The sequence below is a fragment of the Ranitomeya variabilis genome, chromosome 4 (genome assembly GCF_051348905.1).
Source record: "Ranitomeya variabilis isolate aRanVar5 chromosome 4, aRanVar5.hap1, whole genome shotgun sequence".
Classification (NCBI taxonomy): domain Eukaryota; kingdom Metazoa; phylum Chordata; class Amphibia; order Anura; family Dendrobatidae; genus Ranitomeya; species Ranitomeya variabilis.
Window position 1 is genome coordinate 655967188 of NC_135235.1, and position 12447 is coordinate 655979634.

The 12447-nt window shown below is 44.7% G+C and overlaps 1 protein-coding gene across 2 annotated transcripts in view; it reads left to right on the forward strand.

Moving 5' to 3' along the window:
* The window catches only part of LOC143767475 (oocyte zinc finger protein XlCOF7.1-like), a 45168-nt gene that overhangs the window by 14173 nt on the left and 18548 nt on the right, over window positions 1-12447 (forward strand). For both annotated transcript variants that reach the window (XM_077255849.1, XM_077255848.1), the window contains 5 exons: window positions 7722-7862; window positions 7992-8171; window positions 8254-8377; window positions 8461-8555; window positions 8753-8843. In XM_077255849.1, coding sequence (XP_077111964.1) covers window positions 7722-7862; window positions 7992-8171; window positions 8254-8377; window positions 8461-8555; window positions 8753-8843 — 631 coding nt within the window. The remainder of the gene's footprint in view (window positions 1-7721; window positions 7863-7991; window positions 8172-8253; window positions 8378-8460; window positions 8556-8752; window positions 8844-12447) is intronic.

The window sequence follows — 12447 nt, forward strand, 5'->3', positions numbered from 1 at the left end:
AGCCCCCTCCCTACGCGATGCTTCCCTTTACCGCCGGCACACCGCGATCATGTTTGAAGTGCCGGGGGTTAATGTGCCGGGGGCGGTCCGTGACCACTCCTGGCACATAGTGCCGGATGTCAGCTGCGATAGGCAGCTGACACTCGGCCGCGCTCCCCCCGTGAGCAGTATATACTCACCAACTGGCAGGAAGCTCATCAGTTTTAGCTTAGTGTCAGTGGGAGGTGAACACAGGGCTCTCAGCCCCTTTTCTACCTTTTAGGTTTTGTTTTTTTAATTAATGATCTCTCTTTTTCAGATATAGCTTGTGATTCTGGGCGACAGAGTGTAATTGATCACTCCGCTCTCCCACTAGAGAACGGGAGCACAGTGTGGGATTGTGTCACTACTGTACTCTCTCATGTCTACTAGGCAGGACACCATGCCTCCTAACACATCAAAAGTGTTTGGGGCATCCGCACGGAGGAAGATGCGGACTTGTCCTTGCCACTACACCCTAGTCCACTCGCTGCAGAGCCAGACTTGCAGGGTGGCAAGACAGTATTGGTACCTTATAGCTGCCCGACTTACAGGCCCAGGACCAGGTTCCCTCCAGGACGTCTGATGACCGTCTTCCTTATTGTGCTGCAAAGATGGATGACGGGCCCTTCAGGACAGGTATCTTTCCCCTTAAGTCCCAGGGAAATAGGAGGGGGGCTTCCTCAAACACAATAGTGATATGGTGGTTTTTTACGTAAAATCGTGATGCAGTTATAACCCAACTGCGGCCCCTCGCCACCCTGCTCTCCTGGCAGGCGGTTTTCAAAATTTAGTCACTGGCTGGTTCCCGCACCTGCTCCCGTGGTCGGTACTCGCTCTCGCCATTTAGTCTGCCATTTGTGCAGGCTGTCTCGTTCTCCCTGCCCACCGTCCTCATCCCCCACAACGTGACTCGAAGCGCAGGAACTCATCTGGCGAGGGAACTCACCGCACCCTTTTTTTCCTAACGCAGCAGATCTCCCTCCTCCCCCTCCCAAACGTCTAGAGCTCGTGACTCAGAAGCTTTAGGGTATGTGCACACGTTGCGGATTGGCCTGTGGAATTTTCCTCACAGAATCTGCATCTCTTGGCAGAAAACGCAGGTGCAGATTTGATGCATTTTTTATGCTTTTTTTTATGCAGATTTGTATGCGTTCTTGAAAGCTAAATAAAGATCTATGATTGAACAAAAAAAAAAGAATTGTGATGTTTTTTCTGGTCCAACCTCCTCTTTAACATTTGTCCAACCTGCACTCCATTACACACACAGATATTCAGATAGATAGATAGAAAGATAGATATGGGATAGATAGATATGGGATAGATGGATTGATAGATAGATATGGGATAGATAGATCTATCTATAGATAGAAAATAATCTGTGTTAGGCCAGGGTCACACTTTATGAGACACTCACACGAGTCTCGCACCTCAATATCCGGCACTGCCGCCGGCACTCGGACCAAAGCGTTCAGATGCATAGAAATACATGCAGCCGCACACTCCGGTCCTAAGTGCCGGCGGCAGTGCCAGGTATTGAGGTTTGAGACTCGTGCGAGTTTCTGATAAGTGTGACCCCTAACCTTAAACGCAATATCTGTTTAATTTAAAAAATAAATGGAAGAAAAAAATTGCGTGGGCTCCCGCGCAATTTTCAAGTCCAGAGTGGGAAAGTCAGTGACTGCGGGCCAATGTTTATAGCCTGGGAAGGGGGTAATACCCATGGATCTTCCCAGGCTACGAATATCAGCCCACAGCTGTCTGCATAGCCTTTACTGGCTATTAAAATAGAGGGACCCCCCAAAAAATGACATGGGGTCCCCCAATAATTTAGAGCCAGAAAGGCTATGCAGGCAGCTGCGAGCTGATATTCATAGCCTAGAGAGGGGCCATGGATATTGCCCCCTCCCCCGCTACAAATACCAGCTCCCAGCCGCCACAGAAATGTCTTACAAATGCGCCTATTCCGGCACGTAGCCTCAGTCTTCCCACTGCCCTGTAGCATTGGCATATGGGGTAATAAGGGGTTAATGTCACCTTTATATTGTAAGGTGACATCACGCCTGCTTAGTAATGGAGAGGCGTCAATAAGACACCTATCCATTACTAATCTTATTGTAGTGAAAGGGTTAATAAATACACAGCTAGAAAAAAGTATTTTAATATTCTTAATTTCACCATACTTACAACCACCATCGATCACCTGCAAAAAGTAAAAAAACAACCATATAGTCCCTGGTCCGGAGAAGTCCAATTAATAATGAGTGTCCCATGACGATCTCCCCTATAGAACAGTGACATCGGGTGATGTCACCACTCTACAGGGCCTCCAGTGACACACTGACAGGAGACAATGGCTCCTGCAGTGCATCACTGAAGAGGGTACTTCAGTTCATTCTCTCGCTTTATGGCAATGCTGCGTGGGAATTTTCTCACACAGCATTGCCAGCGAGAAAATGAACTTAGTGACCTCTCTCCTGGCACTGGCGGATTGATATACATTGCAGAGGAATACCCCCGCTGTCAGTTCATCTCAGGGCCCCTGTAGAGCGCTGACACGCCCGATGACACTGTTCTACACGGGAGATCGTCGTGGGACACTCGTTTATTAACTGGACTACGGCGGAAATGTAAGTATAGGTTGGTTTATTATGTTATTTTTATTACAGGAGAATCGAGGGCTTCGGGGACTAGGTGTTTGGTAAGTATGTACTATATGTTTGTTTTTTTTAACTACTGAACACAGCCATTGTCTGATGGGACTACCTTCCCATCATCGGCAATGCTGTCACTGTGAGCATTCATTGCCGGATGGGAGCAGTAATCCCATCAGACAATGGCTGCTTACACAGACCCGCACACACACAGTGACACACACAGACCCGCACACAGACACATATTCATGCAGACACCAGCACACATACACGCACATAGCTGCGCCCACACTCCGCCCACATACTCCCTCCTCTCGATCTGCAGCGTTTCAAAACCGCAGATGTTTTTTACATCTGCGGTTTTGCTGTGGATTTGACTGACTCAATGGAAGTCAATGGGTGCAGAAACGCTGAAGATCTGCAAAAAGAATTGACATGCTGCAAAAAATAAAACGCTGCGATTCTGCGCGTTTTTTCCCACAGCATGTGCACAGTGTTTTTGTATTTTCCATTCATTAACATTGTGTGCACAACGCACTGTGGATTTGAGGCAATTCCGTGCGTCCACAAACGCATCAAAATCCGCAATGTGTGCACATACCCTAAAGCACCTGTGTGCCTAATGTTATAAATAAAAAAAGGAAGTTCATGACTGCCGCAGCCTTTCCATCCATGGGGAATTAGACTTTAGGTGCTACAGGGATAGCAGCACTAGCGTTTGGTCCCCTACCCAGTGAGTCTGATGTACCTTTTATCACGTACCTCATGGTCGATCACACCTGCAGCCCACATTTTCTGACCACTATCTAATGTATCAGATGCACCATTTACCATGTGCTTCCTGGTCGATTGCAGCAGTGGTCCATGTCTCATGTCAATCAGTCAGTTATGTGAGTCAGACGTATCATTTACCACGCACCATCTAGTGACTCAGATGCACCACCTGTCACGTGCAAGTCACAGGGTCGGCACTTGTGTCCAACTGGTCGCGTCAGTGACTCTGTCTCCACCTTTTCTGTTTCCTGTGCCAGGCATTCACTGGAGCTCCTCTTTCTAATGGTAAGATCTCGCTGATTATACTGCCTTTTTTGCAATTTTCTTACATCAAGGTAATGGGCTACACATGTAAGGATTCTTACCCACTTCCTTACTAAGATGGTCTAAATCAATCAAGAGTTACCAAGATACCTTAAGTTATTAGTACTAATTTCCTTAAACTGAACCAGTCGTCCTCAAAGCTATTTAGAGTCCACAACAGCATCGTCCTTTTTCACCTTTCACGTGTTTTTTTCCAACTCTCTGCTCCACACTGTCATTCCTTGGCACCTGGATTCTGAGTTCAGATCTTGCCGGGGACTCCTCTCCAAGGAGTTTGGAGCTTTTTTCTCATGATTGCACTCTGGTCGCCTTTCCCATTTTGGCTGGGTTATCAACATCCCTGGTCCCTGTCCAGCATATTAATTTTTCAGGGAATGCTGTTTGACACAGCACGATGGAGAGTTTTTTTCTACTCGAGGAAAAACCCTTGATCCTAAAACTCACAGGACTCTCTCCCTAAGAGGCACATTTGCACATTCAAAGAGTGGAGATCTGGGATGCTGATTTTCTCAGCTGAGAGGGTCCCGCCGCCGGCGGGTGGTCAATGAACCATTCAGTCTCCCACGACATGTGGCTCCTTTGAGGATTTCCCGACATCAACCTGATAGAGTCCAGTCTAAGTCACAAGACTCTTCATGTGATCTCCAGATCACACGTTATGGTACAAATCGGCACTGACGCTTTGGTAATTCCTTGGTCTCAGTTCTCCCGCCTGTACCTGTTACCTCCCTTAACACTGATGTCTAGGGTGGGCCAGAGGATCAAGGCTGAGGGAGTGCCCATCATTCTCTTCGCCCCAGAAGACTCAGGTACGCAGAAGTAATCAACTTCCTCACGGACACTCCGTAGAAACTCCAGGATCTTCCAGATCTTTTCTTGCAGGGTTCTCTATTCCACCAGAATTCTCTGTCGCTCTATTTAGCAGCATGACTAAGACCATATTTCTGAAATCAGCCGATTTCTCCAATCAGGTTATGAACACCATGTTCAGAGCAATGAAACCTTCCCTTTCTTGCACAAATCTTTCTCCACTGGTGTGTAATTAATCCGACCTGGCCAATGGTCTTCCATCTGTTTTTGCATCTTGTCCTTCTTACATTTGGGCCTGAGATCTGGCCTGCCCTTCAGTTTTCTGAAGAGACAGGTGTCTGCTTTTTCCATCCCTTTTCGAAAGATTATAGTGTCTCGTCTACAGATCAAGACCTTTCTGCAGGGAGTTGGTCACTCTGTTCCCCCCCTACCGGCCTCTGATAACATCTTGGGATCTTAATTTAGTACTCAATGTTCTTCAAGAATCAACATGCAAACCTCTACGAGACATCTTTCACTTGCCTTCCCGGACGCCATTTCTTCTATCAGATGAGTTTTCAAACTCGAAGATCTCCTGTGGTTCCTCCTTATCTAGGGTGTCACCAGGACAAGGTAGTGTTACATCCGATACCATCCTTTCTCCCTAGGGTGTTTTTTTCCATTTCTCCCCAATGAGGATACTGTTTTTTTTTTTCCTTCCTTTTGTCCATTTTTGTTCCCTTTCTTCATCAAGAGTGGTCTCTAAACAATCTAGACCTGGTAGAGTTATCTGTATCTACCTTCCCAGGACAGCACCCATCAGATGTGCAGATTCACTGTTCTTAATACCAGATTGTACTCGTAAAGGGCTGTTTCCAAGTCTATCGAGGCCTGCTGGGTTAGCTCTGCCATTCTGAAGCCTACCGACTGGACAGATCGCATCCATTTAAGGTCACCGCGCACTCCTCTCGCTCAGTGAAGACCTCCTCTGTCACCCACCAGCTGGCGTTGGTCTCGTAGATTTGTCAGACTGCTACATGGTCTTCCTGTCATACCTTTGCCAAATTCTACAATGTTCACATGTAGTCTTATTCTACAGATGCAAATCTCTGTAGAAAGGTCCCGCAAGCACTGATGAGCTTCCTACCAGTTGGTGAGTATATGCTGCTGGGGAGGAGCTAAAGTTTTTTAGTGTCAACCTCCTAATGGCAGCAGAAGAGGCACACACCCATGGTTTCCTGTGTCTCCCAATGAAGGCTCCGAGAAAGAGATTTTACGGTAGGTACCCAAAATCTTCATTTTAGGGACCACATCACATTTGAAGTGAGTTTGAGGGGTCTATGTGATAGAGAATACCCAAAAGTGACACAGTTCTAAAAACTGCACCTCTCAAGGTGCTCAAAACCACATTAAAGAAGTTTATAAACCCTAAGGTGTTTCAGAGGAACTGAAGCAATGTGGAAGGGAAAAAATGAACATTTCATTTTTTTCACTAAAAATGTACTTCCGATCCAAACTTTTTTATTTTCACAAGGGTAGCAGGAGAAAATGGACTCCAAAATTTGTTGTGCAATTTCTGCTGAATAAGCCAATACCTTATTTGTGGGGGAAATCTACTGTTTGGGCGCACGACAGGGCTCAAAAGGGAAGGAGTACCATTTGACATTTTCAATGTAAGATTTGCAGGAATAATTAGCGGATATCATGTCGTGTTTGGAGAGCCCCTGATGTGCCTAAACAGTGGAAACCACTCACAAGAGACCCCATTTTAGAAACTACACCCTCAAGGATTTTATCCAGGGGTATAGTGAGAATTTAGAATCCACTGGTGTGACATAAAATTTGATAACATTAGGTCGTCTAATTGAATGTGTCATCATCAGTATTGAGCGTAAGCATTCTCTACTCAAGCTTGCTTTGGGTGCTCGGGTATGCACAGAATTTTGCGAGTGCTCGAGTGCCTGCCATGTGGGGATCCGCGATACTCGGTGCATACCCGAACACCAAATGCAAACTTGAGTAGCGAGCACTTGCACTCAACATTAGCTGTCATAGCATCCCTTTTTTTTCACTTTTGAAAAAAAACTATTCTAACCCTAATACACCTCTGACCACAGCCCTAACCCCAACTGTAAACCTAACCCGAAGCCCAACTTCAAAGTATAGAAAAAAAAATATATATTTTTATAATTTTTTTCAAACTAAGGGGGTCACAAAGGGGGGATTTTTTTATTTTCATCACTCTGATAGGGCCTATCATAGTGATTAATAAGAATCAATATGAAAAAATTTCCTATTTTTGCCGGAAAAATGTCCGGCAGATCTCGGCTGGCGTACTGCGCATGCACCAACCATTTTTCTTTTCCAGGAAAATGACGCCGGGCAGGGGGACTGATCAGGAGGAATTGGGGGTTGGCAAAGGTATCGGGGGGGGGAGGGGGGCATCACTTCTCTCTCCTTTGACATGTATATCATGTCAGAAGAGGGAGAAATTATTGAAACAGCCAGCACACTTTTTTTTTTTGTGATTAAACACCGTAAAATTTGGCGCTAATCATGTTCTCCGGGGGAGAGCTACAGCTTTATTCCTGATTGCACTTTTAAAGGGCAGTAAGGGAAAAAGTATCCTTAGCGGCAGCCGTTTTAATGTGTATCGGTGGTCGCTAAGGAGTTAATGGGACCCTAAACCTAGCATTTATCCAACATGTCCATCTGGGGCTATTTCCTACAAATTTGAAGGGCAAGTAGCATCCAGCATTAATTATATATAGCCTTAGACTGATGGGAGGAGTGCTCAGTCCGAAATGGAGGCAATAATAACCTTCAATAGTAAACTACAAAAACTACCCTGCATCTCTGCATAGGATAAAGCAAGTGTGAGCAAGATGCCATAACTGCATAATACACAAACAAGAGAATACAGCAGCTTCTGGGAGCGCTGGTGACATAAGGTATCTACAGCCAGTCAGCAGCTGAAGCAGTGAACAAAATAGGCAGTAGACAAGCTGACTGTCACCAATTCAACTAATGTTCCAGTATATACGAACTAACAATATAGCATCTGTGTGTTATAACTCCTCCTATGTTCCATCATTACCTCCATTAATTGAATTATTACACTGTATATTTATGATGTTACATCGTCATCTTCTCCCCATTCAGGTCCCTACAATATCTCTCAGTGGAGATCTATTTAAGAGAATTTTCCTGATTGACCCATCAAGGATGGATAGGGACAGGGACAAGATGGCTGAAAGGATATTACACCTCACCCTAGAGATTCTCTCCCGGCTTACTGGAGAGGTGAGAGATTCTGATGACGTCACATTACATCATTCTTATCTATGGGAATGATAGATGGACAGAACTGGAGAGATGAGGACTCTGGGAATGTCTGTAGTGAGATTTATTAATGTGTCTCTCCATAACCAGGATTACACAGTAGTGAAGAAGACCTCTAGTGAGCATTGTCAGGCCCCTGTATCTGAGGAATGGGGAAGACCCCTGAGCCCAATCACAGGGCCTCCACCTTGCCCCCTGAAAACTGAGGACATCAATGACCAGAAGATCCTAGAACTCACCTACAAGATGATTGAGCTGCTGACTGGAGAGGTGACACTGCTGGGAATGCTGGGACTTTATACTTTAATGTTTGAGTGGATCAAGGTGATGACAGTATCATTGTGTGTGTCAGGTTCCTATAAGGTGTCAGGATGTCGCTGTCTATTTCTCAATGGAGGAGTTGGAGTATTTAGAAGGACCCAAAAATCTGTACAGAGACGTCATTTTGGAGGTTCCCCAGCCCCTCACATCACCAGGTAATAGACAGGACTAAATACACACGGCCTATAAATATCTGTATGTAAAGAATAAATTCAGTCCCTGTATGTGTTTCCTCTAGTTCTATCCAGTAAGAGGACAACACCAGAGAGATGTCCCCATCATCATCCACAGGACTGTAAACAAGAAAATCCCAATGTTCCTCAGGATCTTCAGGTAGATGGAGAGAAGGTGTCATGAGATCTCCCCTATTATATGTAGATGGCTGTGAAGGTCTTGTGCTCAGTCTTGTTTTATCCACCAGTATTATATGTTGTATTCTTGTGTAATGAGAACGGTGGAGATGGCAGGATTAGAGCTGATCATAGATGTGACTTCTCATATGTCTGTGACTTTTACAATATTTGTTTCAGGGTAAAGATCTGACTGATATTAATACTACAGCGACATATGTGTGGGGTGATGAGCGGTGTAAAGAGGAGATTCCTACATATAACTACCCAGGTGAGTAGCAACCACTAAATGTAAAGAAGTCACAGATTCTTCTCAGTCACTGGCTGTGGCTATCTTACCTTCGGTGTAGACCAGCCATATCACAATCAACCATTCGCCATTCTCCTGCTAAACCAAAACTGTCCCCATTACTTTGGGCATCGGAAGTCCTACCGTTGGAGCCCCGATCAGAGCTTGCAGTCCAGAGAGTGCACCCTACTACCTAGAATTAGAAGATGCTGGCCCTTATCTTCCCAGATTTCTAAACTGCAAATCCAAATTACAGCATACGTAGAATGTGCTGACAATATAGAAAATAATGTGAAGAAAAATAGAGAAACAGTGTTCGTCAATAATAGCTAAATCTTCAGTATATCCCAATACCAAAGGATTGACGTCTACTTGTACTAAGAGACTCCACAAAAGTGGTAATCAATGTATTATATGGAAACAGAAATAAATACACTAATACATAAATTCATCATATACCATAATTTTGAACAGCACTCGCATTCAACGTTGCATAAATCATCTGAGTGTAAATACAAGTATTGTGGTTCCATGTTGTAGTTATGTGCAAAAAAGCAAAACTTAAGGTAGATATAGTAAGAACTGCTGTCCCAAGAATACACTCTGCTCAAAAAAATAAAGGGAACACTTAAACAACAGAATATAACTCCAAGTAAATCAAACTGTCCACTTAGGAAGCAACACTGTTTGACAATCAATTTCAGATGCTGTTGTGCAAATAGAATAGACAACAGATGGAAATTATTGGCAATTATCAAGACACACTCAATAAAGGAGTGGTTCTGCAGGTGGGGACCACAGACCACATCTCAATACCAATGCTTTCTGGCTGATGTTTTGGTCACTTTTGAATGTTGGTGCTTTCACACTCATGGTAGATGGACTCTACAACCCACACAAGTGGCTCAGGTAGTGCAGTTCATCCAGGATGGCACATCAATACGAGCTGTGGCAAGAAGGTTTCCTGTGTCTGTCAGCTGTTGTGATGCGCTTTTTGGGCTCCCCTGGTGGTGGCTGGTGGTACTGGAGACTTGTGTGTGCTTTTCTGCCTCGGCTCACCTGCTTCCATCAGTTTTGGGAGTTCCCTATTTAGCCTTGCTCTCCAGTCACTTCCTTGCCGGTCATCATTGTAACCTGAGTCATTCAGTTGCATGTTCCTGCTACTAGTCTGCTGATCAGCTAAGTGGACTCTTGTCCTTATTGTTTTGTATTTCTTGTCCAGTTTACAGTTTTGTCATTTCCTGTTACTGGAAGCTCTTGTGGACTGAAATTGCCACTCCTGTGTCATGAGTTGACACAGGAGTCTTAAAGTAATTTCAGGATGGGTTTTTGAAAGGGTTTTTCAGCTGACCGTGAAGTCCTCTTTTGTATCCTTCCTCTATCTAGTAAGTGGACCTCGCTTTGCTAAATCTACCTTCATACTGTGTATGTCTTTTCCTCTGAACTCACCGTTAATATATGTGGGGGCTACTATCATCTTTGGGGAATTTCTCTAGAGGTAAGCCAGGTCTGTTCCTTCCTCTTCCAGGCGTAGTTAGTTCTCCGGCTGGCGCGTGGCATTTAGGCAGCCGTAGGAATGCTCCCTGGCTACTGTTAGTTGTGTGGTAGATTTAGGTCACGGTTAGCTTGAGTTTCCATCACCCGAGAGCTAGTCTGTTATTTTTGTGTTTCTGATGTTCCCATGCCATTGGGGAATCATGACAGTATGACCGGCCACTGTTAAAGTAATTGGCAGAAGAAAGGAGAGTAAAGAAGTCTGTAGATTTTTTTTTTTTTTTTTTTCCTTTTCATGTTTGCCACTTAGTTGGCTCAGTTGTATTTCTGCTTTATTTACAGCCTTGCTTTTCTCTCCTTCTAATCCTTGAATGGCTCTGATCTCTCCGGTTTAAGGATGGACCCTCAGAGTTTGGCTGCAGGTTTAAATAATCTTGCTACGAAGGTTCAGAATTTACAAGATTATGTTATACGTACTCCTATTTCTGAACCTAAGATTCCTACACCAGAGGTATTTTCCGGAGATAGATCTCGGTTTCTGAATTTCAAATGTAATTGTAAATTATTCCTTTCACTCAGACCTCACTCCTCTGGAGATCCTGTTCAGCAGGTTAAGATTGTGATTTCTTTGCTGCGAGGTGACCCTCAAAATTGGGCATTTTCATTGACACCAGGGGATCCTGCGTTGCTCAATGTGGATGCGTTTTTTCTGGCTTTAGGGTTGCTGTATGAGGAACCTAATTTGGAGATTCAAGCTGAAAAAGCTTTAATAGCCCTGTCTCAAGGGCAAGATGAAGCTGAGATATACTGCCAAAAATTTCGTAAATGGTCTGTGCTTACTCAGTGGAATGAGTGTGCCCTAGCGGCAAATTTCAGAGAGGGCCTTTCTGATGCCGTTAAGGATGTCATGGTGGGGTTTCCTACGCCCACAGGTCTGAATGAGTCCATGACAATGGCGATTCAGATTGATCGGCGTTTGCGGGAGCGCAAACCCGTGCACCATTTGGCGGTATCTTATGAAGGGACGCCAGAGAAAATGCAATGTGACAGAATTCTGTCAAGAAGCGAGCGGCAGAATTATAGGCGCAAAAATGGCTTGTGCTTCTACTGTGGTGATTCCGCGCATGTTATATCAGCATGCTCTAAACGTACTAGGAAGGTTGACAAGTCTGTTTCTATTGGCACTTTACAGTCTAAATTTCTTCTGTCTGTAACTCTGATTTGTTCATTATCAGTAATTACCGTGGATGCCTATGTGGACTCTGGCGCCGCTCTGAGTCTCATGGATTGGTCCTTCGCCAGGCGCTGTGGGTTTGATTTGGAGCCTCTGGAAGTTCCTATACCTCTGAAGGGTATTGATTCTACACCTCTGGCTTGTAATAGACCACAGTTCTGGACGCAAGTGACTATGCGTATGACTCCAGACCATCAGGAGATGATTCGCTTCCTCGTGCTGCATAATTTACATGATGTTTTAGTGCTTGGATTACCATGGTTACAATCTCATAACCCAGTACTGGACTGGAAAACTATGTCTGTGTTAAGCTGGGGATGTCGGGGGGCTCATGGGGACATACCTTTGGTTCCTATCTCGTCATCTATTCCCTCTGAGATTCCGGCATTTTTGTCGGATTTTGGGGATATTTTTGAAGAGCCTAAAATTGGTTCTCTCCCTCCCCACAGAGAGTGTGATTGCGCCATAGATCTGATTCCAGGCAGTAAATTTCCAAAGGGTCGTTTGTTTAACCTATCTGTACCTGAGCATGCTGCCATGCGAGAGTATGTTAAGGAGTCCCTGGAAAAGGGACATATTCGTCCTTCTTCATCACCTTTAGGAGCTGGGTTTTTCTTTGTCTCTAAAAAGGATGGCTCGCTGAGGCCTTGTATTGATTATCGACTCCTGAATAAAATTACTGTCAAATATCAGTATCCGTTGCCGCTGCTTACTGATTTGTTTGCTCGCATAAGGGGGGCTAAGTGGTTCTCCAAGATTGATCTCCGTGGGGCGTATAATTTGGTGCGAATTAAGCAAGGGGATGAGTGGAAAACCGCATTTAATACGCCTGAGGGCCACTTTGAGTATTTAGTAATG